General features: G+C 45.0%; 1 protein-coding gene across 1 annotated transcript in view; it reads right to left on the bottom strand.

Annotated features, from left to right (window-relative positions):
* The window catches only part of LOC148508677 (rho GTPase-activating protein 6-like), a 243,830-nt gene that overhangs the window by 75,781 nt on the left and 141,203 nt on the right, over window positions 1-26,846 (bottom strand). Inside the window, exon 5 of the mRNA XM_088444291.1 lies at window positions 2,933-3,125. Coding sequence (XP_088300417.1) covers window positions 2,933-3,125 — 193 coding nt within the window. The remainder of the gene's footprint in view (window positions 1-2,932; window positions 3,126-26,846) is intronic.

Raw genomic sequence — 26,846 nt, 5'->3', positions numbered from 1 at the left:
ATCTTCGTGTTCTGGTTTTGGAACTGGATTTTTATTTTTTTTCTAAAAACCAGCTAAAATCATGTAATTTTTGCAATGCAATACCTGAAATTAGTATTTAAAATCCAAATTCCAAACCGATGGAAGATCAGAACCGCGGCTCAGATTTACCCAGATCTCCTCAGGAGATTAGAATTGTGACTTGGATCTGTCCGGATTCCAATATTCGAGTGGATTCAGATTTCTGGAGAACGGAACCGCACATCTCTAACAGGTATTATCTTTTCTGGTATCGTGGTTACTTCATATTAGGGCCATTGACCATATGGTTTCCCTCTATCGATGGTCAAGCATAACTGAATGTTTTATTTTTTTTGCAAGGTGCCTGGACACAGAGCATAGCTCCACCCCAGCACACATGAAGCCCGGCCCCCAGGTTCTTGATTGGCACACTGGACAGTCAGTTAAAGAACAGGGATAATCATCGGTTGGTGAAACAATCGATGGTCATCCACTGCATAGTTGGTCACCTTCGATAGCTAAACCACCATCAATGGTAAGACCACCGATGGCCATCCCTACTTCATATTTAAATCTCCTTGCAGCAACAAGGTTTCTAAATGCTTAATTCCATTCAAGCCAAACAGAAGCAGAAAAAGTGCATTAGTTTGAGCCCCACTGCGCATGTGCAGCAATCACATTGTGATTACGGACACACAGAGGAATCCATCTCTAAGTGAGTGACAGGTTGTCAGCCTTTAGAGGTGGTAACGGAGGTGGTCAATAAAACGCAGGCGTCTGACCATTTAAATGCCGTTACATGGGAATGCATAAATTATCCCTTGTGATCTGCTATGCAGCAATGAGAGCCATCTGCGTGTCAGGAGAGATGCCGAGTCTGCGGCTGGTCAGACCTTCCACAAGGGCAAGATTGCCGCTTGTGTGACGATGTTTCTGATATTTACGCAGGTAGGCAATGTCGTACGCACATGAGAAGGTAGCGATAGGTGCCCTTATGCTCAGGTAAGCTTTGTAACTATTAGTGTATTTTCACAGATGTGTTGCGTATGAAATCCCAGTTACTATCGCATTAGCGACGTCCATCTCTGAATCAGGTCCTTAGTCCAGTTATAAATGCTGTGACTGTGTAGCATCTATTCTATACCTCTATTCTTTGACAGTACTTAACACTCACACTAAATTGACACAACTTGATAACATGAATGAATATTATTTATTGAGCATAAAATGGCAAAACAGCTAAACAATATAACTCCATAATAACTAAAGATGAGCAGGTCCACCAACCCGAACTTCCAGATCCGAGGCGAGAACCGAGCTAGGCTCGGGTTTTCCCGCCTGACTCGGATCTCAAAACGGATCGGATCTTGTGTTCTTAGCACCAATGTAACTCTGACAAGTAGTAGTAGACTAGTGTAAGTAATATTATATTAATTTTAATTATAGATGTTCCTGCACTATAAAAATGAAAAAATAATGTTTTGCTAACTGCCTACATCAAAAAATAGCTTGGCCAGTATTACACTAAGGGACATATGGTCCTCACTCCTCCTATCCGGGTCCTCACTCCTCCTATCTGACAACAAAGTCCAACACGTCCGGTGGCCCTGTGTCAAAAGGCGCCCGAATAACCCGAGAGGAACTTATATTGGATCAAAACAGGCGAGATCCGATGCTGGGAAGATGATGTTTTGCTCGTTTTGGTATCCAAAACTGGTGGGGAGATCTGAGTTCCGGCTCAGATCCACTCGGATCGGGTAAATTCGAGTGGGTTTGGTTTCCTGGAAACCGAACACGCTAATCTCTACTGTCGAACACTATTTACTTTTTATTTATTTTGTGCTGAAAAGTGTTAATACATTTACTGACAACAGTTACTAATCATGATAAAGTATTGCAATGTTGGAGTAGTAGTAAAACTAGGGGACTCAGGGCCTGATTCAGAGCCGCTCGTAAGCGGCCGCTCGTTCGCTCCGAGCGATGTTCGCACATCTGCGCATGCGTATGGGTTGTAATGCGCATGCGCCAACCAGTCAGTGCGGACGGAAATCGTGTGCTCGCAAAATAGCGAGTGCCTGCTAATTTGAGTGACAGGATGAGGCGTTTGTGGGTGGTAACAGGGGAAGGTGCTTGAAAACGGGGAGTGGAGATCCGAACGCAGGCGTGACAAACTGTCAAAACGGGCGTTTTAAGGTTGTGTATAATTAACAAAGCAGCGTCATCGACCACGTCACTTGGTTGTCTTTTAGCCTGAACTGCTCGCATGATTGTGGTAGGAAAATGCTACCACAAGAATAGCGAGCAGTTCATACGCCTTTCGATGTACTCGATTAATCTAATAAATAGCGGAGATGACGTATGATGCGAGCGGCCAGGGGGCGTCTTTACAAAATAGCGAGCGCATGTTTTGTTCACTCGTTCAGACATAGAGGCGTCAACAGACTGCAAAGAGCGAGCGCTCTATTTAAATATCCGGGCCCCTTTTTCAGAACGACCGTCCGCAAATAGCGTCCGGCTCTGAATCAGGCCCTCAGGGTCAAAGGTTGGGAGCATTCTTCAGCAGAGATTTGGTAATAGCCAGGAAAAAAATCAATGGCAGCCAAATAATCTGGATCGTTAGTGAGGTCAGTGTCAGGCTAAAGTGAATACCAGGAATCAACAGCAAGAACCAGTGAATTAGGATCAGAAAGGAAGTCAGGAACAGAATGAGACTCCGGAATATTGAAATCTAGCTGAATAATGTGGTAAACTGTCAGTTTCAGTGATCATCTTAAGTAGTACTTAGAGAGCATTGTCAATTAGCACCATTTAACTAAAAGAAATGTGCTTCATCTTTACGCTGCACTGCACATAAAATGTTATGTGCATTTCTCATTGTCTTTCTTTGCCAATTCCTTTAGTTTAACCTATCATCGTGCATCAAGTATCTTACCATACTTCTCAATGTGGGAGCAGCATCTCTCTACGATTCGCGGCACCTGCTTGTAAATTGGATTCAGACTTAGCTGTAGACTATTTTCTTCATGTTGGGAACGCAGTTCTGAAGAATGTGACAACTGGAGCGCTTCAAGAAGGCGATCATCTCCGTCATCCAAGTCTGTGATGGAGTCAACACAAAGAGCTCCCTAAAGACAATGGGTGAGAAGTTAGAAGACTGCACAAATCCACTTTGTCTATATAGAGTCTACGGAAATATTCTAAACTGAGCACAATGTTGTTACTTGCTGTACACAGGGCTAAGTGCAGGATATTTTGCAGGGTGGTATATTTAGATGAGCGTCAAATGGATTGAGAGTGACATTGAGGAGCTGCTGTGCCTGATGCAGAGTTTAAGGCGAATCACTATATGTTCCCTCATTGCATGGAAATATATTTGTGCATTGTGCCCACCTCCTATCCATGCCCTTGGTATTCCACTTGTCATCATCATCAAGGCACCCTTTCCCCAGTCTATACTTGGTGCAAATGATATGAATGAAAACAGGTGAGTTTATGCTGACGTATAACACTGCATAGCCCACATCTGCACGCCTCTGTAACCCTGTTACAGCCCAGTTATGCCTTTTCAAGTGTAGATGTCAGTGAAATGCGAATGACTCTGCATCGCCCATGCTTGTGATACGCTCCATAAATAGTACGTTCAACTCAGCCCCACTAGATGCAACATTTGCACCTGGAGAAACCATTCTGTGCTAATGAGGCGGGATGTAAAATGTACAACCAGAGTCATGAGGCACTGACCAATTCTAGAATGCAGTGTATAAGAAGAGCTGGTCAGTGTGGGGCTGATGAAGTGTTGGGTGAGTATTGCACCAACCATTTAGGTAGCCGGGTGTTTTAGGCTGAGAAACGCGTTAGTATTTATCCCCCACATGCTGATGTACCTAGGACTTTCATATTCGGCACCACTGTGAAATTGCCGATGTGAATGGTATCGCTACACAGCAGAGCCTTTCTACATTGCACAGGCACAATTTGTCCAACAGCTGACTGTTATCCACTGTGGGGCCATGGTCTTTTACTCCACATGCAAAGTGCAGCCATCACTACACACCAGGCATCACGGATCCCATCGTTTGGTAGTTCAGGAGAGGCCTCTCCCAACTCAGTGCTGGGTTAGCATGAACACAGGCCGACAGCATATTTCACCACGAGAGGGTATCCAGCCACGGACATACCTTGGGAACACTGGTATACATCCACAGACGTGGATTGCAAACCAAGAAACTATTTCCTACTCTTTTTTTGTTCCTAATATGCAGGCTATTTGGTAATGTCCATTGAGTGTATTTATTCATTATTTTATGAATGCACTTTAACTAATATATATATATAAAATACTTTTTTTGCTGTTTCATTTCATGGTCAGAACAACAACTGATTTTCCATATGGTTTTCATCTTGAGTGATATTATCTGCTGGTGTTATGGAGTAATACATTGAACCAACTACCAGATTTAATTGGACATATTTTTTTCACTCAATGTGGCCACATTGTTTTTACTCAATTCCTTGGGATTTCCCTCATCAGACTGTTTTGAGTTTCTTTTATAATAATCTTTTGGTACTTTCTTCATTATTATTTTTTTTACTCTTACATGCCTAGGTCCTTCAGTATATGTTGCTTTCATGTTTTATTCTTGTCCCTGAGGGTTGTTTTATGTACATTTCTTAAAATTATTTCTAATTCACATTTTTGTAGTCATTAAACTACATTTTGGTTACTCTGGCACTCCCAGTTTCCTCTGTTTCTCTTAGTGGTAGGAAGTTTATACAGCTGTACTCACTGTTACATACACACAGTATCTGGGTGGAGCGGAACTTGCGCGGAAATATACAGAACACCAGCCAGTGATGTATGTGGGTAGCGGTGCATATAGAAGCGATGACAGCAGGTATGCAGTAAATATATTGCCTGGTCTCAGTTGAGCTAAGTAGAACACATCCATGTCCCATTGTGGTACTCTAACAAAGTGACAATATGGCGGCACGCATGCGCAGAAGACCATCTTGAAGACAATATGGTGGCCATCTTGGAAAGGTACTGATGCCTCCCTAAAGATGCTCATGGAGATTGCGCAGTAGCGTACTACATACTTTGACAGAGTGACACGTAACAAACACAGGTTCAATGTATGTGTTCCCGGTGCAGGGGTCCTCCCCTTTAGCTGGTCCCATTGCTGATGTGGGAGCTGTTGGGGAAGGGGGTTAGCTGCAGCTGCGCATGACACAGACAGAACAACTTAGGGCATTATATAATAGATATGTATGAGCAGTGTTTTAAGAGAGAAAAAGAAATGTTGAAAATAACTATTACAATGAAATCCTAAATTGATAGCAATTGGGATGTCAAAGTGATATTTGTACTTTGTGCTCCATGCACACAGGGGCACTGAGGGGAGGAGATGGGTACACAATACCTTAGATTGTCTGGAGATTAAAGCCTGCCAGAAAAGTGCAACAATGCCAATGTCATGGCCACACCTCCTTCAGCAATGCTTTAAAGAGGGCCTAAGTATTCATGGTGGGGGCCTATTATGTCCCCAGAGTCTTATCCACAATGGCTGCCATGCACTCCCACAAATGGCCAGGCATCATGTTTGCACAAAGACATTTCCTGAACCAAAAAGTGGGAGTGCACCAATGTGTATTTTAGGTGGACAGATAAATTTGCACATAAGCTCCAAATACTAAGTAAAATACACTTTTTTTTCATGCGTACACAGACAAAAAATGCATCTTACACTGTGAACAGGGATTTTTGAAAAAATGAGAGGACTGTGTGCCAGATATATGTGTGAGACTCCTCCCCTCTACAGAAATATGATGCTGATGCCTGTGTAGTAGATAGAATAGATCTGGCACAGAGCCTTTGCTATCTCCTGCACAAGTGGGTCACCATATTTTCAATGCATATTGTGGAGGCAGTCTCCTTAACACCCTGAAGCTCTCTGGAAATATGGTGCTGGCATCTGCTAAGAAGATAGCAAAGACTCTGGCACTGATACAGGTGTCGTATTTCAAAGAAATTGCTGGAAAGGTGGCTCTTGCAGCCACCCGGTGAGACCATGCTTTTGGTGCAGGGTGGCCGGTACCTATTGTTGATACTCCACTACTAGTGACTCCTTACACTTAAAGAAGCAGCGATGGGGGATAGAAGGGCAGTCAATCATTGACTGGGTACAGTAAAGTTATGTTCACTTAATTGTGATATAATCAAGGTGGACACAGCTGCAAATATGCATTAGGACTTCTGGAAAATATATTTATTTCACCCCGTCCTGCAGCTGGCATAAACAATGTCAGTTCTCAATATAGAGTGATACCCCTGGCTCTGACAAGAGCCAATGCAAACTTCAGTATAGTTGGCTGCCACCAGATGGAGCTATTACGCACCAAAACTGAGACAAGTCAGCAACAGTGCAGTATGTTTGTGGTTGCACATGTGCAGTTGAGACCAAGAGACACCAAGTAGCGGCGTGCAGAGCGGGGGGAACTGCCGCAGGTCTGCTGTGAGGGAAAAGAAGCTTGGCAAAGCATTATCGCTGAAGTGGAGAGGAGACCGATGCCATTGAATACCCACTATTGGTAAGCTGAGTGTCCACCCAAAGCCAGAGACAGTGTGTCAGCACTGGGAGCCACAGCTGAAATCTGTGGAGGCTGTGAGTGAGTAAAAGAGCTGTAAATGGGAAATGTCTTAATTGTTACAGAGCTATTGTGAGAGTATATAAGAGATACTAAGAATTCTCAACATACTGAGAATTGCTAAAATATGCTGAGATCTGCTATATTTCAAGTACTGTGTTTTCATGACAAGACACTGTTTATGAGTAAATAGCATGATAATCATCTTATTTGAGCTACTAGAGAAAAAGTCCCTGGGTTTGTCAGTATAAAGAGTGGTAGCCATTTTCTGTGAATACTGAGCTGAGTTAAAGAGCACTTTGGGACTGAGTTATTGCTACTGTGCAGTGCTGATAACAATTGGGATATATTGTAAGTTGAACTGTGTTTATTGTTATTGGAAAACCAAAGCTATTGCTATCTGGAATCAGGAAATAACAGCATTAAATGCTAAGTTTATTGCTATCACCAATGATGGATTACAAATACATGCATGTTATAGGTCAGTGATTGTTCAGTAACAGAGTACTCCAATGTCAGAACTTTGAGATCACTTTAGAGTCAAATACTGAACAGTTTTGAGGTTTTTGCCAACTCTGATGAGTAATAATCTGTGTTGCTATTATTGTATAAATTCCTGTTTTGCAAAGTTTAATGTGTGTTTAAGCATAGTATAGTATATTGAGACAACAGAAAATTGCCCTTTTCCTAGTTATAGCCAAAGAGGTGCTGCAACAGCAAAGATAAAGCAGCCCGTTTAACTATTGGAAAGAGTTGTCCATTGCCTATTCACTACTGTGTTGCTAACCACTGTGTTGAAATTGCTCTATTTCCTCTCAGCTGTAAGGTACCATCTACACCTAATGCTGGGCATACACTATACAATTATCTATCATATATCTGTCCAATCTGGCTGGTTGGAATGAAAACCTTGTAATGTATGGGAGCAAATGACAATCGACCATTTGCTCACAAATACTGGAAAACAGACAAAAATGGTTGTTCAGACAAATTGGTTAAAACACACAAATTTAACCAATTTGAACAATTGTTTTTTTGTTCGTTTTCCAGTGTTTAAGACCATATGATCGACTGTCATTTGCTCCCATACATTACCAGGTTTGCATTCCAAGCAGCCAGATTGGACAGATATCTGACAGATAATTGTATAGTGTATGCCCAGCATTACTTATCTGTACCCACTACAACACCTGGGGTACCACAATAGTTAATGGTCAGTTCTCAACATCGTGGAGAACTTTGAATAGACACACTACTTACTGTTAATCTAAAGCAGTGGTTCTCAAACAGGTCACCTAGCAGGTGCACAGGTGTATTCATTACTCACTGACACATTTTAAATGATCCACAGGTGGAGTTAATTATTACACTTGTAATTCTGTGAGGAGACCTGGAAAACATGAACTGTTTTGGGTCCTGAGGACCGAGTTTGAGATCCTGTGATCTACAGTATATACAAAGCTAAGTAGAAGGTACCTTGATTTGTTCTTTAAAACTAATTGCATTATTAATATGTTTTTTTAGTCAGCTATGATACTAGGCTCTGTAATTCCAGAAAAGACATGCCTATCAGCCAATAGTTTATCATTTTAATTATGACAAAACATGAATTTTACTTATGGTAAAGGGTGCTGTTTTTTATTATCTTTTTTAAAAATATTTTAATTGCATTTTCAAATAATTTCAACAATAGTACTGTATATTAGAGTAGCTGAATACATATATATATATATATATATATATATATATATACGCATTGTTGTCCTCAATATAACTTATTTATCTAACTTTTGAGAATAAGTCTAAATGGTATAATGTTATCACTAGTGCAAACCGCTTTTATTAGCCAATGTAATAAAAAGCCCATTCACCTGCCAAAACACCCATTTGATAATGAATCCCTTTAATTTGTTCAAACACTGGCTTGACGTAAATTGACTTTTCGCCAGGACTGTCATTTCTCAGGCAGTACTTTTTCTTTCAAATAATATTTGTGTTGCTTTGTAACCACTACTCACTAACAGATGTGCACCAACTGACACCCACATGTGTGCACACACAGAATCATTTATATCAGCTTGTTTTCAGCTTATACAGTATTCTATTGGGCTTTCAAAAATCACTTGGAGCGACTTCAAAATATTCTGAATATCTTACTGATCTTGTCTTCAACTGTTCTTTAAGAATGAATATGAATATGCATGCTAAATGCACCCACTTAAACTTTCAATGTGATCTACAGATAGCATTGTTTAATGTATGGCATTTGCACCATTTTTAATGTCTGTTCACAATTACTGAAAAAAGATTCTGCATTGAGGAACAAAGATTACTATATTTTCATTTTGCATAGTATGGTATCTTTATGCTACTGTATCTCTTGTACTTTGCCACTCCACCCTAAATACCGTACATACAGGTTATATTGATTACTAATTATAGATATCTGTTCTGCACCTTTTCACCATTCTATTCTCGCCGCGGGGGATACTTATCACTGGAGCAATTCACCATTGCTCCAGTGCGGGGACAGCTGCACCATAAAGCAGCTGTGTAGCTGTGTTACTAACCTCTTCCAGTCGTCGGCTTCTGCACGTGTGACCTGAGGTCACTCATGCGCAAAGCCGCTGGAGAGGTAGGGAGGAGGTGGTAGCGGAGGGATCCGCTTGGATCCCTCTTCGCATCCCCGGAACTCCTTCCCATAGGAAGGAGCGGTGCTCTGAGAACAAAAGCCGTCTGTTCTCACAGAGTTTGCTGAATATCAGGTTGTCTTATCCCCTGATGATTAGTGGCCCATTACCTTAAATATGTGGAAACCAGTGTTTCCACATGGTTAACGGGCCATTTTAGTGATAATGAATATGCCCCTAAAAGACAAACCTTTACTTATCAGTAAAGAAAAGAGATTTAACATTAGTATAAAAGGGATGTGTTTAGTCTAAATCCCGATGGCTGAAGCCCGACAAGGGACTTAAAATGGGTGTCGAAATACTGACGTCTATCTTAATCCCGACGCCGGAACACAGAATGTCCGGGGCGTCCTTAGTGTTAGCTGCAGGGGGGGGGGGGGGAGGGTTAGGTTTAGGTTACATAGCAGGGTTAGCGTTAGGTTTTGAGGGGGGGTTAGGGTTAGGCAACCCTAGGGGGGACAGTTAGGCACCACTGGGGGAGGGGGTTAGGGTTAGGCACTAAGGGGGGAGGGTTAGGTTTAGGCACATAGGGGGGAGACTTAGGTTTAGGAACTAATGGGGAGGGTTAGGGTGTGGGGTGGGGAGGGTTAGGTTACAAGAAGGGAGGGTTTGGGGGAGAAGGGGGGAGGGTAAGTATACTTACCCGACCCCTGTTTGGACACAACCATCGGGATGCCTCTGTCGGTGTTTTGACAGGAGGCATCCCGACAGCCGGCATTACATACCAATTCCGTATAAAATAATGGTACACTTAAACTACACTTTTCAACATGCATTGCACCCATTATGTGACCAGAGTAAAGATGTGATTTTGTGCTCCCTACTTTTGCAACTTATTAGTTCCATTTCATCTACGTTGTCTTAGTAATCTACTGAGACAAGCAGTACAATACAAATGCATAAAATGTTTCTCATAAAATATTTGTCAATGTATGGAATTATAAAACAATAATGTTTTACAGTTTTAGATAATGTTGGTTGTCATTAATGGGTGCAATAGTCTCGGCCGGCACAGGTCAATACACAAGGATGAGGTCATGAAATTTAATACAGTGCCAAGATCTTCCATGTGTGTAGCCAAGATGTTTTATTCCTGGTCTATTCCCGAGAAGCCCTTTTACCTGATTTAAAACTTCCACTTTCAAACTAGAGATGAGCGGGTCCGACTACCTGGAAACCGAACTCTCTCAAACCTACCTGCTCTGAGTTGATCCGGGTCCCGGCACAGATCTTCTTGCCCACTCTGGGTCCAAAAACGGGGCAAAACACCATCCTTGTGGTGTCTTATCTCCAGTATTTTGGATACGGAGTTCAAAATGTCGAATCCAACCAGTGGCTACTAACATGATAACAGGCCACTGGTTGGCTGAGAATGGCTGTCTCTCAGCCAATCAACATTTCCCCATAGACTTCAATGGGTCAATGAGTGACAGCCATTATCAGCCCAGTGTAAAAAAAGATAAAAATAAAAAAATACAAAAAAAACACAGTGGGTCCGCACTCCCAAAGCTCAACCAGCATTGGGCTTTTTTGAGCCGGTCCTGGTTGTGAATATACAGGGGGGGCATAGGGTCCCTCATATTTTACACAACCAGCACCGGGCCCCTAGCTGGTCCTGGTTGTGAAAATATGGGGGAAAAATTATGTAAGGGTCCCCCGTATTTTACACAAACAGCACCAGGCTCTTCCTAGCGGGGATGGAATGTCACAGCCAGGGGACACTCTTATATTGGTACCCCCCTGCCGAAGCATTCAGCATCCCTCACTAGTCAGCCATGACCGGGGATTCCTTAGGATGTGGGGACCCCCAAATAAAGGGGTCCCTCCTTCTGGTAACATCCCAGGCCCAGAGCTATGCTCGGCACACATGATGGCGGTGGGTGCCGAGATCATGGTGTAAAAGATAGAAAAATACTATAGGTCCCAGCAAGCCTGCCCCATTTGCTAGTGCTTGGAGAACCACAAGTACCAGCATGTGGAGAATTAAAGGCCCGCTGGTGCCTGTAGTACCCCTGTAAAACAAATATTAAAAAAAAGACAGGACAGACAGCGATTATTGTATTATTTTATTACACATACACACACAAGCACACACCCTCACAACAATACTTGCCTTCACTCCCAGTAGCCATTCTGTCTTTTTGTCCAGTAGCATCCACTATCCCTGTAATAAAAAATCCATACTCACCTATTCCTTGTGTCATGTCCTTTTCGGTCCATGAAGGCATCCAGGGTCTACTTAAAAAAAAATGCAAATTGCAGAAACCACGGACGTAGTAGTAGAGATGTGCGGTTCGGTTCTCCAGAAACCTGAATCCACCCGAATTTCGTGAATCCTGGTAAATCCGAGTTGCAGTTCTGATCTCCTGAGGAGATCCGGGTAAATCCGGGTTGCGGTTCTGCTCTTTTTGCGGTTCGGAGTTCGGATTTTAATCCAGATCCAAAACCAAAACACTTGAGGGTGGTTTTGCACAAGAAAATCCAGATCCAAAACCTTGAAGGAGATATAGGGGCTGATTCAGACCCGTTCGCTATGATGCGAATGCTCGTAGCTGGCCAATCGTCGCTAACTGCGCATGCGTATGCCTCGCAATGCGAAAAACAATGCGAGACGTCAGGATGCGTTTGCTCGCTGCGTATAGACTGCACAGTAGAGTGATTGACAGGAGAGGCCATTTGTGTGTAGTGACAGGGGCTGACCACTGGAAACGGGGGAGTGGAGGTGCGAACGCAGACGTGCCTGAGTGCCTCAACGCCGTTTCAGAAGCGTGCATAATTAAAAGGCAGCGTCATAGTACACGTCACCTGGTGGGATTTCACTCTGAATTGATCACTGTGCTTGTGGCAGGGTGAAGGCAACCTTAAGCGCTGTGATTGCATCCGATGGTGCTCGATGTACCAATGGTTACAAGCACTTCCTGGAGATGACGTGCGTAAGTGGGCGTCTTATGAATGGCTCGTGGGCATCTACATACACAAAGCGATCACACGCCAAGACATAGTGGGTGTGCTTATGCCTTGCCGTGCGATCGCCTGCCATGCCATGACTCAGCTGAATTTGCATAAGCTGGGAGCGAGCGTACGCATCTAGTGAGCGGGTCTAAATGAGCTCCATAGATCCAAAACCAAAACACGGGGGTCGGCGCACAGTAGTAACCTGTACGGTCACTATTACCTAAATGAGCGCTAGCCAGGAGAACCACCCATCCAAAACAATGGGAGATTCTTCACTAGGCTGAGAGAGCCGGGGGTGATTTGAGCCAGTGTCGCTTGTCTGTTACCACGGACAATTCTGGCCAGATGCCGCTGATCATGACCATAAAGCACCCGTGATTGGCTACTGTGCTGTCTTTGGTGGGTGGTAGGTCCATGAGGTATTCCTGGTGCACGTGACACCGTAGATTGAGGAGGATTGAAGGTCCGCACAACTTCGGAAATGGAATGTCGCATGTATCGGGCAGCCACTATCATGCCCCTTTCGAACTTCGAATAATTAACATCGCCTTGCTATGAGCAGCCTAGCTGGTGTTCAAACTGAGTCATAACATGTCAGATTACATCTGATGCAGGTCTGGGCATTTCCAATGAGTCGCAGTATGGTGACGCCAACTAGCATTACCTTTACATACTACTATCCAATGAGTTGTATATAAACATGTATATATAAACTCTCCCACATTAATTTTAATCAATTGTCAGCAGGTTAAGCAGCTCACTGTGACCAGTTTGTTACATTGAGACCTCCAGTGATAGAATGCTACAGATTCCAAGGGCCAGATTATTATTTCTGACAGTCCCACAGCAATCACAAGTACTCACTCTCTAACTAATCAAAACAAATATAGTGCCATTGGGGCTCCTTATCATTGCCCCAATAAACACTCTGCTGACAGCCTGTAATTAATGCTGTCCGGCATTGTCAGTGTGATAGCAGCAGATCAATACAGTACTATGTGACCAGCAAACACAATGCTGCCACAACACAAGGAGGGTGGTAGGTGCTGTATTGCAGGGGAGTAAATCATTTTTGGGCACCCTCCTGTGAGGCCCCAACAAACTAAATTGCACCTTTCACCGGCCTCTAAATTGGATTTCCCCTAATACCTGTACAAACAATGTACTGTAACGTTTTATATAGCAATAGATCTAATTTGAATCAGTGTTATAGTCGGAGCAGAACCATCATGCCATCTCCTGATTTTAGTTCTCCTTAAATGAAAAAAATAAAATAAAATTGCTAAATAATAATAATAATAATAATATAAAAAAAACTGATTGAAACTAGACATGGGGAATCTCTGGAAGCTCCAGGACTGTGGAGGTAGAGCATCTGTTTGAGGATTGTTCACACAAGTGTCCTTTTACTATTACTAATGCACACATTTTACTTCCTTTTTATATACATTTATTTTGGAATATATTAAACAATATGATCGTTCTGCTTTTTCTACATATCCCCGGGGTCACATGGAGACGGGAGAGTGGAAGAATGACAGATAAGTTTGTAATGAATATTTTATTGGTATGGGCTAGCATAAAATGTATTTGCATATATAGCTGTGTGGAAAATATCACACCAGAGGCACAGGTCTTTGTTTTATTTTCTCTAGATCATTTATACACCAGACGTTTCATTGATGCTTGTGAAAGACAGCTGCCACCTTAACCTACAGAAGCAGACTACAGAGTCTGTGTTTCCACATTGAAAATTCAACATCTGAGGCAACAAGTGATTTATCAACTGGTTGCTTTGTTATTACATAGTAACACTTATTGTTTCATGTTATTTTTGTATTTGTTGGTTTAGCGCCAGGGCTATATTTTATTCTTTCCTAAACAATAAAAAATTATTTGTTTATAGAAGGTGCAGACAGATGATCGAGTCAACATATACAAAGCAGCTCTAACATGGTCTAGGTAAAAAATTTTAATTGTTCGATTGTTTTCACATGAGCATCAAATATTGAATGCAAACAGCAAAATTCAAACACAGTAGTATTTGAGGTGTATATTGAAAAATAATTTTAAAACACATTTTTAGTGTTTATAAATACTATTTAACATGCATTTTAAATATAAATAATAACACCTTTACAATAAGTAAAACAACATATAGTATAACAGCGGACATTGGGCCTGATTCAGAGCCGCTCGTTCGTTCCGACCGATGTTCGCACAACTGCGCATGCGTACGGATTTTAATACGCATGCGCGAACCAGTCAGTGCGGACGAAAATCGTGTGCTCGCTAAATAGCGAATGCCTGCTATTTTGAGTGACAGGATGAGGCGTTTGTGGGTGGTAACAGGGGAAGGTGCTTGTAAACGGGGAGTGGAGATCCGAACGCAGGCGTGCCTAAAGGTCAAAACGGGCGTTTTAAGGGTGTGCATAATTACTAAAGCAGCGTCATCGACCACGTCAGTTGGTTGTTTTATAGTTAGAACTGCTCGCATGATTGTGGTAGGAAAAAAATTACGTTCGCATGTTTTGTTCGCTCATTCAGACATAGAGGCGTGAACAGACCGCAAAGAGCAAACGGTTAATTTAAATAGCCAGCCCCTTTTTCTGGACGTGCGAGCGCAAATAGCGTCCGGCTCTGAAGCAGACCCATTGAGAGAGAGTATGCAGGGGCTTAATGGAAATTTTTAGCCATCCTTAAAACTTAGTTTTTAGTTATAAAAGATAGGAAATGATATCTGAAAGGGAAAAAATATATTTTTCTAGAGAAAATTTATGTTTTCACCAACAAAAGGGCTGGTTTTCTCCTTGCACTGTATATTTATGGGGTTACCACTAACAAAAGCCCAGTTAAGATGGCCTATTTATCAGCATTGAGGCGGTGCTACCTGTTCTGGTAACATGATTCTTGGATTAAAACATTTTACTTAATGCAGTACTGTTTAATTATTTTTATTAATAAAACATGTAATTGTTTATTATAAGGGAGCTACTTTAGCTGACCAGCTTTTTTTCACTTGAACAGCTGTTTTCAACTCTCTCTTTCTGTCTGGGATCACATGAGAGAAAAAGCAGATGATTTTGACACCGCTCACCTCCAGGGCAGAGGGGGTTAGAAATGTGGACATGTTAGTCAGGATGCCTCAGTGGCAAACGCAGGATTTCTAGAGGGGGGTTTCCAAATGCTTGATTTTAGAGCGAGTGTGGCCAGTCCATGAAAAGGGTATACCGTATTTACTCGAGTATAAGTCGACCCGAATATAAGCCGAGGTACCTAATTTTACCACAAAAAACTGGGAAAACTTATTGACTTGAGTATAAGCCTAGGGTGGGAAATGCAGCAGCTACTGGTAGTAATCCCCCCTCTGGTACTGTCCCCAGTAGTAATCCCCCCCTGGTAGTGCCCCCAGTAGTAATCCCCCTCTGGTAGTGCCCCCAGTAGTAATATCCCCCCCTGGTAGTGCCCCCAGTAGTAATATCCCCCCCTGGTAGTGCCCCCAGTAGTAATACCCCCCCTGGTAGTGCCCCCAGTAGCAATATCCCCCCCTGGTAGTGCCCCCAGTATTAATCCCCCCCCTGGTAGTGCCCCCAGTAGCAACATCCCCCCTGGTAGTGCCCCCAGTATTCCCCCCCTCCCTGGTAGTGCCCCCAGTAGCAACATCCCCCCCCTGGTAGTTCCCCCATTATTAATCCCCCCTTCTGGCAGTGCCCCCAGTAGCGATATACCCCCTGGTAGTACCCCCCCCAGTAGAAAGAAATGTAAAAAAAAAAAACACTTACCTGTAACCCCGCTCCTGGTCCTGACGCTGCTACAGGCTCCTCCGCCGCTTTGCATAATGGGAGAGACGTCGTCATGAAGACGTCTCTCCCATTACCCACTGCGGGAGCCGGAAGATGGCTCCCGCAGTGGGAGCAGCAGTAGCCGCTGAGAGTCTGACAGACTCTCAGCGGCTGCTGATTACACCAAACACATAGCTGCCGGCTCCGGCGGCTGTGTGTTTACAAGTGTTTAGTGCTGACCGAACTCCGTCCAGTCAGCGCTACACACGCGGTGCAGGCTGTGTCACAGTGACACAGTCTGCACCGCAGCCCGCATGGTACGCTACTCAGCAGCGTACCATGCGGGCATGACTCGAGTATAAGCCTAGGGGGTGCTTTTTCAGCACAAAAAATGTGCTGAAAAACTCGGCTTATACTCGAGTATATACGGTAATTACCACTTATCCAGCTTTAATATGCATCATACAAAGTATATTGTGTGTCATAATTCCAGCATATACAGGACCAGCAATCACTGTAAGCCATTAAATGCTGCAGAAGGTCCATTAAGTCTGAGCAGAATGTTTTCTTTCAGATGTGGGCATCATTCCAGAGCATTGGAGCAAGACCGGGAGTCTGGGGTAGCAGAAGAAGAACCTAGCACTGCCCTGGACATATGTGTACATATTGGTCTCCTTATGTACTGGATAGTGTATTATTATACAGTATTAATAATTAACCCTATTGATGGTCTATAGCAGTGCAACCATAACAGTGCATGTTTTCCACATCTCCTAGTTGGTGCACAGGTGTATTTATTACTGGCTGACACATTTTAAAAGATCCACAGGTGGTGCTAATCATTTCATTTATGATACTGAGAAGAACATGCAGCGCTAGTAACATTCTATTATATTACTTTTCTATTGTGGTCATGGTGTGTGCTGGGGAGGGGGGTTTCCAGGCAGACGAAAACCCACCTGTGTTTGCCTATGTGCGTGATGGTTTGTGGCAGGCTTGCTGAGGTTTCTCCTAACCACACATTTAAGTGAGTGCCTAGTGATCTTACCATCACAAGAAAATATTGTGCATCACACAAAATGCTCTCTGCAACTAAGAACAAGTACTGGAGCCTGTTGCATTGCATAACAAACTGTCTAATTGTAGGATGATTGGTCTCTTCGTAGTGCATTGTAAAATGTCTTAAAGAAATCTAATCCTACTAATCCTGATTCCTGGTAACTGAAGTGTGCATCACACATTGGGCTCTATTTACTACAATCCACATTTGTAATGCGGATTGTAGTGTGATATTTCCGACTGAATTCACATTGCGAATTCAGGCAATATCACAGGGATTTTCTACAAATCCCTTGCAGGGACAGAGCTTGCGATAAAGCTCTGTCCCTGCAAATCCCCTCCGCACACTTATAACGGTATTTTCGCAAAAACTACAGTGACAAGTGCCGATGCATGCGCTGACCAACCAGTGCTAAGCCCCGCCCCCCACGATCGCAGACCCCATGCGAACCCCCCTCCCCTCGCGACCTCCCCTCCCTTAATTACACTTACCTGCAGTCATCGGTGCTCCGGTGATGTCCTCCATGGCTCCGGTCAGCTGACATCCCATACTGCACTGGGACCCGGTCAGGTGATGACTGAGCACAAGTGCAGGCTGGGAGACCAGCTGACCGGAGGGAGGACATCACCAGAGCACCGATCACCGGTCCCTGGACTCTGGTAAGTTTTTTCTTTTTTACTATTTTTTTTTTCTTTTCTTTTAGCAGAGATCAGCGTGTGGTCTGTTTAGGGTCTCGTCGCAAGCCCGATGGTCGCGATGGTCTTGACCATCGCGATCATCATCCTGGCCGCTCGCATTAGCTGTGGGTGGCAACCCACAGCAATGCGAGTGGCCAGGAGGCCGCTCCATAAAAAAAAAATAAAGACACCCTGATTCAGAGCGAGCTCTGAATGAGGGCCAGTATCCAGTGCTGCTTTATATGACCTTATTACACAATCCAGAAACACAACGCTTACCACTGGCAATAGTTGCTTCCACACAGTTCACATGAATAACTTAAGTGTCTAATAATGGTCTTTCCAGTAGCAAATTTGTAGCAATGTGTAAAGGTATTGAAAAAAAGCACACTATGGCCCTGATTCAGACCCGCTCGCTTCCGGAGGCAGCTCGCAAGTCTGAAGGGCGTTTTTTTTTTCAGTCCAGCCTCCTGGCCGCTCGCTAAGCTGTGGGTGATGGTCAGCCAGGTGATGGTCGCAATGGTCGCGACCATAGGGGCTTGCGATGAGACCCTTGTTGTAGGGTCTCGTCTGCCACAAGCCCCAGTGAGCTTACAGCTCTAATAGAGCCAGAAACTCACTACTGACATCACTCATAATGTCAGTGGGGCTGCCCCCAAATGGCAGGCATTCCTTCCTCCGTTTGGCCAGCCACCCCCCCGACCCGCCTACCAAACGGGGCGAGCTGTCAATCAACATCGACAGCCGCCCCTTTTGGTTGCGAGCTCCGAAGCGAGTGATTTCTCGCTCGCTCCCGGGGCTTGCGAACGCGCAGTCGACTCGCTTGCGAGCGCATAGCGCTTGCAAGCATGTCTGAATCAGGCCCTATGTTCTCAGGAAATCCAGGCTCTCACACGTACTCACAGTCTTTATACAGCCAATGTAGTAGATGTGTGGCTCGTAGACCGGGTATATAGTGAGATCAATTAGACATCTGGCTCTATATGAGAGAAGTCCCTCCGATCGTGGTCACGAGGCACAGCGATCTGCCTAACTTCTGCCTCTTGAAAAAGCCGCCAGGTGCAGGGAAACGTGTAGAGGAAACGGAGGAGCTTTTATCTAGTGGCTAAGGGATCTATTTACTAAGCAGTGTTAGGAGAAGTGAAGAGTGAAAAGTGATAAGGTGCCAGTCAATCAGCTCCCAACTGTCATCTTTCAAACACAGCCTGTGAGATGGCAGTTAGGAGCTGATTGGCTGGCACTCTTCACTTTTCACTTCGCCTAACCCTGCTTAGTAAGTAGACCCCTAAGTATTGGAACTAATACCCTCCTTGATCGTTGGCAGTGTCGGCGCTACCATTAGGCAGCTTTAGGCAGCTGCCTATGGACATCTGCCACTAGAGGGCGCTGATGAATCAGTTTCCCTTAATTATAAAGGATGTCTGATCGAGACATCCTTCATCTGCATCAATCTGCCGGAAACACGGGTGTAAGCAAGTGCACTGCTCTGTGCTCTCCCCTGCTCTCTTGGCTAGTTGTCATATAGTCTTAAGCTGGCCACACACTTGGACTACTTACATCCAACCAGCCAACTTGATTGGTTGGAATGAAAATCTGGTAAGGAATGGGAGTAAATGATGATCAGAAATTTACTCCTAAATGCCAGAAAACAGATGAAAATGGTCGTCAGACAAGTTTGTTAAATGTTTGATTTAAACTATTTGTTTATACAACAGTTTTGGTCCATTTTTCAGCGTCTGGGAGCAAGCTGCTGATTGTATTCCTTACCAGATTTTCATTCCAACCAATCTACTAGTTGGCTGGTTGGACAGATAATCTTTAGATGTGTGGCCAGCTTTAGGCTGTACTATCACTCTTCACACAGCCAGCCCTGACATCGGACAGCACAGCTCCCATACCCTGCTGTTTCCTCCCCTTCCCTCACTCCCAGCCAGGCACAGAGTAGCTCCGCCCCCTAGAAGTAACAGACTGAGACGAGGAGCTGGCCTGTGCTGGGGTGAGAGCTGCAGCTTCATACTGACACATAGGGGTGTGCACCGGCCACTTTTACTGTTTTGTGTTTTAGTTTTGGATCTGGATCTTTCTTCGTGTTTTGGATCTGGATTGGTTTTGCCAAAACCACCCTTCCGTGTTTTGGGTTCTGGGTTCTGTGTTTTGGATCTGTATTTTTTTGAAAGAAAGCATAAAAACAGCTAAAATCACAGAATTTTGTGGGTTTTTCTGCTCCTATGCTATTATTAACCTCAATAACCTTAATTTCCACTCATTTCCAGTCTATTCTGAACACCTCACAATAGTGTTTTTATGTCCAAAAGATTGCACCGAGGTAGCTTTATGACTATGCTAAGCGACACGAGTGGGCGGCACAAACACGTGGCCCATCTAGGAGTGATACTGCAGTGGCAGACAGGATGGCAGTTTGTAAAACTAGGCCCCAAACTGTACATAATGCAAAGAAAAAAAAAGAGGTGCAAGATGGAATTGTCCTTGGGCCCTCCCACCCACCCTTATGTTGTATATGGACATGCACACTTTAACAAACCAATCATTTCAGCGCCAGGGTCTGCCACACAACTGTGGCTGAAATGATTGGTTCGTTTGGGCCCCCACAAAACAAGCTGGCAATTAATCTGTCCCTGCACAAACTGGCTCTACGGAGGCAAGATGTCGTCCTCATCCACCGATTCCTCACCCTCTTCAGTGTTGTGTACATCCTCATCCTCACAGAGTATTAACTCGTCCCCGCTGGAATCCACCACCACAGGTCTCTCTGTACGTTCTGGAGGCTGGTCTCCCTGGAAGAGTTGATAATTAATTTTTATGAACATCATCTTCTCCACATTTTGTGGAAGCAACCTCCTACGCCTTTCGCTGACAAGGTTCCCGGCTGCACTAAACACTCTTTCGGAGTACACACTGGAGGGGGGGCAACTCAGGTAAAATAGAGCCAGTTTGTACAGGGGCCTCCAAATTGCCTCTTTTTCCTGCCAGTACAGGTACGGACTGTCTGACATGCCTACTTGGATGCTGTCACCGATGTAATCCTCCACCATTCTGTCAATGGTGACAGTATCATATGTAGTGACAGTAGACATGGCAGAAATTGTTGCCAAGTCCTTCAGTCCGGACCAGATGTCCAAACTTGGTCCTGCCAGCCCTGCATCACCGCCAGCGGGTTGCTTAGGATGCCTAAGTTTTTTCCTGGCAGCCCCAGTTGCGGGAGAAAATGAAGAAGGAGCTGTTGACGTGTCATGTTCCGCTTCAGCTGACAGTGTTTTCACCAGCAGGTCTTTGCACCTTCTGCAGGCTTGTGTCGGCTGGAAAGAGAGACACCACATAGGCTTTAAACCTAGGATTGAGCACGGTGGCCAAAATGTAGTGGTCTGATTTCAACAGATTGACCACCCTGGAATGAAGGGCTTCATCCACAAGTCCCACATGCTGAGCGGAATCGCTCCGTCTTAGCTCCTCCTTCACTTTCTCCAGCTGCTTCTGCAAAAGCCTGATGAGGGGAATGACCTGACTCAAGCTGGCAGTGTCTGAACTGACTTCACGTGTGGCAAGTTTGAAGGGCTGGAGAACCTTGCACAACACGGAAATCATTCTCCACTGCACTTGAGTCAGGTGCATACCCCCTCCTTTGCCTATGTCATAGGTGGATGTATAGGCTTGAATGGCCTTTTGCTGCTCCTCCATCCTCTGAAGCATATAGAGGGTTGAGTTCCACCGCGTCACAACCTCTTGCTTCAGGTGATGGCGGGGCAGGTTCAAGAGTGTTTGCTGGCGCTCAAGTCTTCGGCACGTAGTCGCTGAATGGCGAAAGTGGCCAGAAATTTTTCGGGCCACCCAAAGTGTCTCCTGCACGCCCCTGTCGCTTTTCAGAAAATTCTGCACCACCAAGTTTATTGTGTGAGCAAAACATGGGACGTGCTGGAATTTGCCCAGATGTAATGCCCGCACAATATTGGTGGCGTTGTCAGATATCACAAATCCCCAGGAGAGTCTAAGTGGGGTAAGCCACTGGGCGATGATTTCCTTCAGTTTCTCTAAGAGGTTGTCGGCGGTGTGCCTCTTACTGAAACCGGTGATACACAGCGTAGCCTGCCTTGGAACGAGCTGGCGTTTCTGAGATGCTGCTACTGGTGACGCTGCTGCTGTTGCTGCATAAGGTGATACATCTACCCAGTGGGCTGTCACAGTCATATAGTCCTTAGTCTGCCCTGTTCCACTTGTCCACATGTCCGTGGTTAAGTGGACATTGGGTACAACCGCATTTTTTCAGGACACTGAGGACACTTTTTCTGACGTTTCTGTACAGTCTCGGTATCGCCTGCCTAGTGAAGTGGAATCTAGACGGGATTTGGAACCGGGGACACACTACCTCCATCAATTGTCTAAATCCCACTGCACTAATGGTGGATACCGGACGCACGTCTAACACCAACATAGCAGTCAATGCCTCAGTTATACGTTTTGCTTCAGGATGGCTGCTGTCGTACTTCATCCTCCTCGCTAAGGACTGTTGGAGGGTCAATTGTTTAGTAAAAGTAGTGGTGTTCCTACTTCCTCTCTGGGATGATGAACAACTCCCAGCAGAAGCAACAGCAGCAGCGGCAGCAGTAGGCGCAGCAATGCAGGCTCCTCCAGAGGAATCCCAGATAGGAGAGTCAGTCATGCCAGTGACATGGCCTGCAGGACTACTTCCGATCCTGACTAAGGAGGAAATTGACGAGGAGGGAGTTGACGGTGTGGTTTGCAGGCGCTTGGATACAACAGGACAACGGGATTTAGGTGTCCCTGGACTGCTTACGGTCTTAGCCAAAGTTTCTGAACTTGACGGTAACTTTTTATGAACGCGCTGCAGGTGCCGTATAAGGGAGGATGTTCCTAGGTGGTTAACGTCCCTACCCCTACTTATTTCACCTTTACATATGGTACATATGGCAAGACAGTTGTTGTCCGGAATTTGGATAGAAATATTGCCAGACCAAAGAGGTGGAATGTTTGATCTTCTGCCCAGGCATGACCGTGATGAGCTTTTTCATCCCACGGATAACAACTGTCTCCCACGGAGCCTGATTTAAACAAACCACATCACCATCAGAATCCTCCTCGCCAACTTCCTCCTCAGCGCCAGCTACACCAGTATCCTCATCCTGTTGTACTTCAACAGTGACATCTTCAATTTGCATATCAGCAAGTGGACTGTGGGTGCTCCTTTCAGCACTTGCAGGGGATTGTGCATATGGTGGAAAGAGCCACCTCTTCCCATCCAGTGCTGGGAAGGTCAGGCATCGCAACCGCCACCACACTTGAACTCTCTTTGGGGATTTGTGATATCTTCTTAGAACGCACAGTTCTTCGCTGTGCTTTTGCCAGCTTAACTCGTTTGATTTTTTTAGCGGGAGGAGGGCTTCCATTGTCATGTGAAGCTGAACCACTAGTCATGAACGTAGGGAAAGACCTTAGCCGTTCCTTGCCACTCCGTGTCGTAAATGGCATATTGGCAAGTTTACGTTTCTCTTCAGATGATTTAAATGTTTTTTTTAAGGTAATTTTCCTGAACTTTGTCATTTGGGATTGTATGTGCCCTCTACTATGACATTGGGCATCGGCCTTGGCAGCCGACGTTGATGGCATGTTATCATCTATGTCATGACTAGTGGCAGCAGCTTCAGCACTAGGAGGAAGTGATTCTTGATCTTTCCCTATTTTATTTTTATCGGAGAAAGTTTGGTCCTCCATTTATGTTATATTGATATATACGTGCGGCTAAGGCACACACAAACACAGAAAATTATTTTTTATTTTTGTTGGAGACTAGTGCACTTTGTAGGTTACACCACCCTTTAAGAAATGAGCCAGCCGGCTCTTTACTTATGGGACACAGGCGCACGCTTGGCGCTGCTCCTTTGTGATGCACGTGCAGGCACAGTGCCCACAATTCACAAATACAGAAAATATTTTTTTATTTTGTTTGGAGTGTACTTTGGGGGTTACAGCGCCCTTTAACGGACAAGCCAGCCGGCCCTTTACTAATGGGACACAGGCGCACGCTCCTTTGTTGATGCACGTGCAGCCACAGTGCACACAATTCACAAACACAGAAAAAATATTTATTTTTTTTGCACTTGGGGGGATGCACCCCTGATGGACAGAGCACCCCCTGGACAACACTACAGCACCCCTTTAGGACTGGGACACTGCACAGGACTTTGGAGTGGACACAGCCCCTATGGACAACTGAATGCACAACACAGTCCAGCCAGCCCCTATGGACTTTGGAGGAGTGGACACAGCCCCTATGGACAACAGCAGCACAGCGCAGCACAGCACAGCACAACACTACTCTGCACTACACTACACAGCCCAGCCAGCCCTAACTCCCACCCTCCCTCTTCACTGTCCACAGCCGAGTGAGAAAATGGCGCCGAAGCGGGTACCTTATATAGGATTCAAATCCCGCAAGACCCGAAGGCGGGTTGCTGACGTTTTGCCTCGATTTCAGATCCGAGTCAGGCGGGAAAAGTCGAGCCTGACTCGGATCGGCCATGGATCGGGGGGGCTTGGGGGGGTTCGGATTTCAGAAATCCGAACCCACTCACCCCTACTGACACACTGGTGGTAAGTGCCATGTGCCTATGTCAGAAATGTAACCTGTGACCTGACACTTGTAATTTACATTTATTTGCTATGTTTTGCTAACACATCTGTAACACTCCTTCTCTGCTGCTGGGGGCTATCTTTCTCTCTCTGTCATATCTACCATCTATCTGTCAGGGTTCAGCCTAGGATCGGCCGTCTCTTACCTCTGCGCCAGCTTCCCCTGACTTCTCGTGCAGTCAGACGTCTGGTGCGGCGGCGGGTGATGCGCTGAGTATACTGTCTTAGGCGCTAGTGGACTTCCATGGTAGGCTTGGTGTCTTGGGGATCGTGGTTCCCATGATGGATGCCGCCATGACAGTCCTTCTCATGTGACAGTATCTCCAACCAATGGTAGCATGGTCTCGGACAGCTGACGCTGTTCTTCTATCATCTGATTCATCCAGGCCTCAAGGAAGTTGTCCGAACAACGTTTGTCAGTGTAAGCTAGCTGTGTCCTCGTTCCAGGTTCCTATGAGATTTCTTCCGTGTCTTCTCTAGTGTGTTTGATCATCTCTGCCGTAGTGCTAACCCTGTGCTATCTTCAGTGCAACAGTGCGTCATACCACCTCAGCCTGTGTGCAACTCAGTAATAATATCTCTGCCAGTGTGCCAACTCCGTGCTACCTTCAGTGCAACAGTGCGTCATAACACCTCAGCCTGTGTGCAAACTCTGCGCTACCTTTAACACAACAGATTGCAGATTGCTGTGCCGCGTGACCACGATCAGTGGGACTTCTCTCATATAGAGCCTGATGTCTAAGTGATCTCACTATACACCGCTATGCAGTCGGGAAGCCAGCGGACGTAAGCCCGACAGCCGGTTTCCCGACTGCTTTATCCCGGTGAGGGTTAAATGACAGACGTCTAAATCTAGACGCCTGTCATTTTACTGACGCCGGTAGACAGGCGCCCGGCATCCCGATCGAAGTGATGTCAGCCGCCGCTGCGGACTGCCACGCTGGGGGAGGGTTAGGTTTAGGGCTCCCGGGGGGGACTTAGGCTTAGGCCCCCCCCCGGGAGGTTAGGGTTAGGCTAGGGGAAGGGAGGGTTAGGGTTAGGCACCCCCGTGGGGGACTTAGGGTTAGCCCCCCCCGGGGGACTTAGGTTTAGGTGGCGGGGAAGGGGGGGGTTAGGTTTAGGCACTTAGAGGGGGGATTAGGGTTAGGCACTGGGGGGAAGGTTAGGGTTAGGCACCCCTAAAGAGGGTTAGGGGAGGGAGGTTAGGTTAGTTAATACTTACCTTGGGACGATCGGGATTTTTAGCCATGTCGGCCAGCCGCTGTTGGGATTTGAAACGCCGGACTTGCGTCTGGTGGTAATTCATACCGATTCCCTATACACCCGGTCTACGAGCCACACGTCTACTACATTGGCTGTATAAAGACTGTGAGTACAGGTGAGAGCCTGGATTTCCTGAAAATATTACGTTGTTTGTGAGAGTGTTGGCTAAACCTCTCTGTGGGTGAGCAGCTGTTACGGACAGCAGAGGATTTTTATCCTTACACATCTGCTGGCACCTAGATCATTTGCTTTGCTATTGGTAGGGGCTCCAGTGCATTGCTTTGTCCAGGGCCTACAATGCTGTGAAGAAGGTCCCCCCTTCCTCCATTCCCGTTACTGGCCATATACTGCACGGAAATCCACTAACCAATTCCGGACCATATGATAGAAAGCTCTTAATGCCAAATGTGGCCACTCCGACCGTAGTCTGAATTACAATTACGCAGACTGTTGTCAATTATTTCCCTTGTTGTGAAATAGTCATCTGTATCTAAGACATGATTTATGCATTTAGAGAAACTAGCAGTTGCAGTGTTGCAATGAAAAAAGGAAAATAAATCAAGGACGGTGTGTAAAGATCATTATAAACTTGGCATACTGATGATGGCATATGATATTTTCATCCCACATGAAATATAATTCTGGCTACATAACGGTATAATAAAAATATTAAATCATAGAGGAAAATATTATAACTTAGTAGCTCTTCAACATTCCTTGCTTCTGACAGTCCCCATCCACTGTTATATCAACATCTGGAACTGATTTCCTGCCACTTTCCCCCTCCTCTTGTTCACTGACATCTAAATAAAAATCCATTAAACTTGTGGGAAACTGGGAGAGGTGATTGTTCTATTTGTAGAATTAAAAACTGGGAATAGAGTGCACTTTAATATGTGACATATATGCTATATTCATAATAAGAAAGTAAAATTAAAGGGTTACTAAATCCAGAAATGTTATTTTTCATTTATGATCCATGATGGTAAAATACATTGTCCAGTAGTCACCTAACTGTCTACTAGAGCATGTTTATTTATGGAAGATAAATTGTCCCCTAAGAAGTTTATCTGGTGCACAGGAAGGAGTTACTATATACAGTACGTATGTA

Source organism: Taudactylus pleione, unplaced genomic scaffold (assembly GCF_031769625.1).
Source record: "Taudactylus pleione unplaced genomic scaffold, aTauple2 ptg000352l, whole genome shotgun sequence".
Classification (NCBI taxonomy): Eukaryota; Metazoa; Chordata; class Amphibia; order Anura; family Myobatrachidae; genus Taudactylus; species Taudactylus pleione.
Note: the sequence above shows the minus strand (reverse complement) of the source record. Positions and strands in the feature narration are given on the sequence as shown.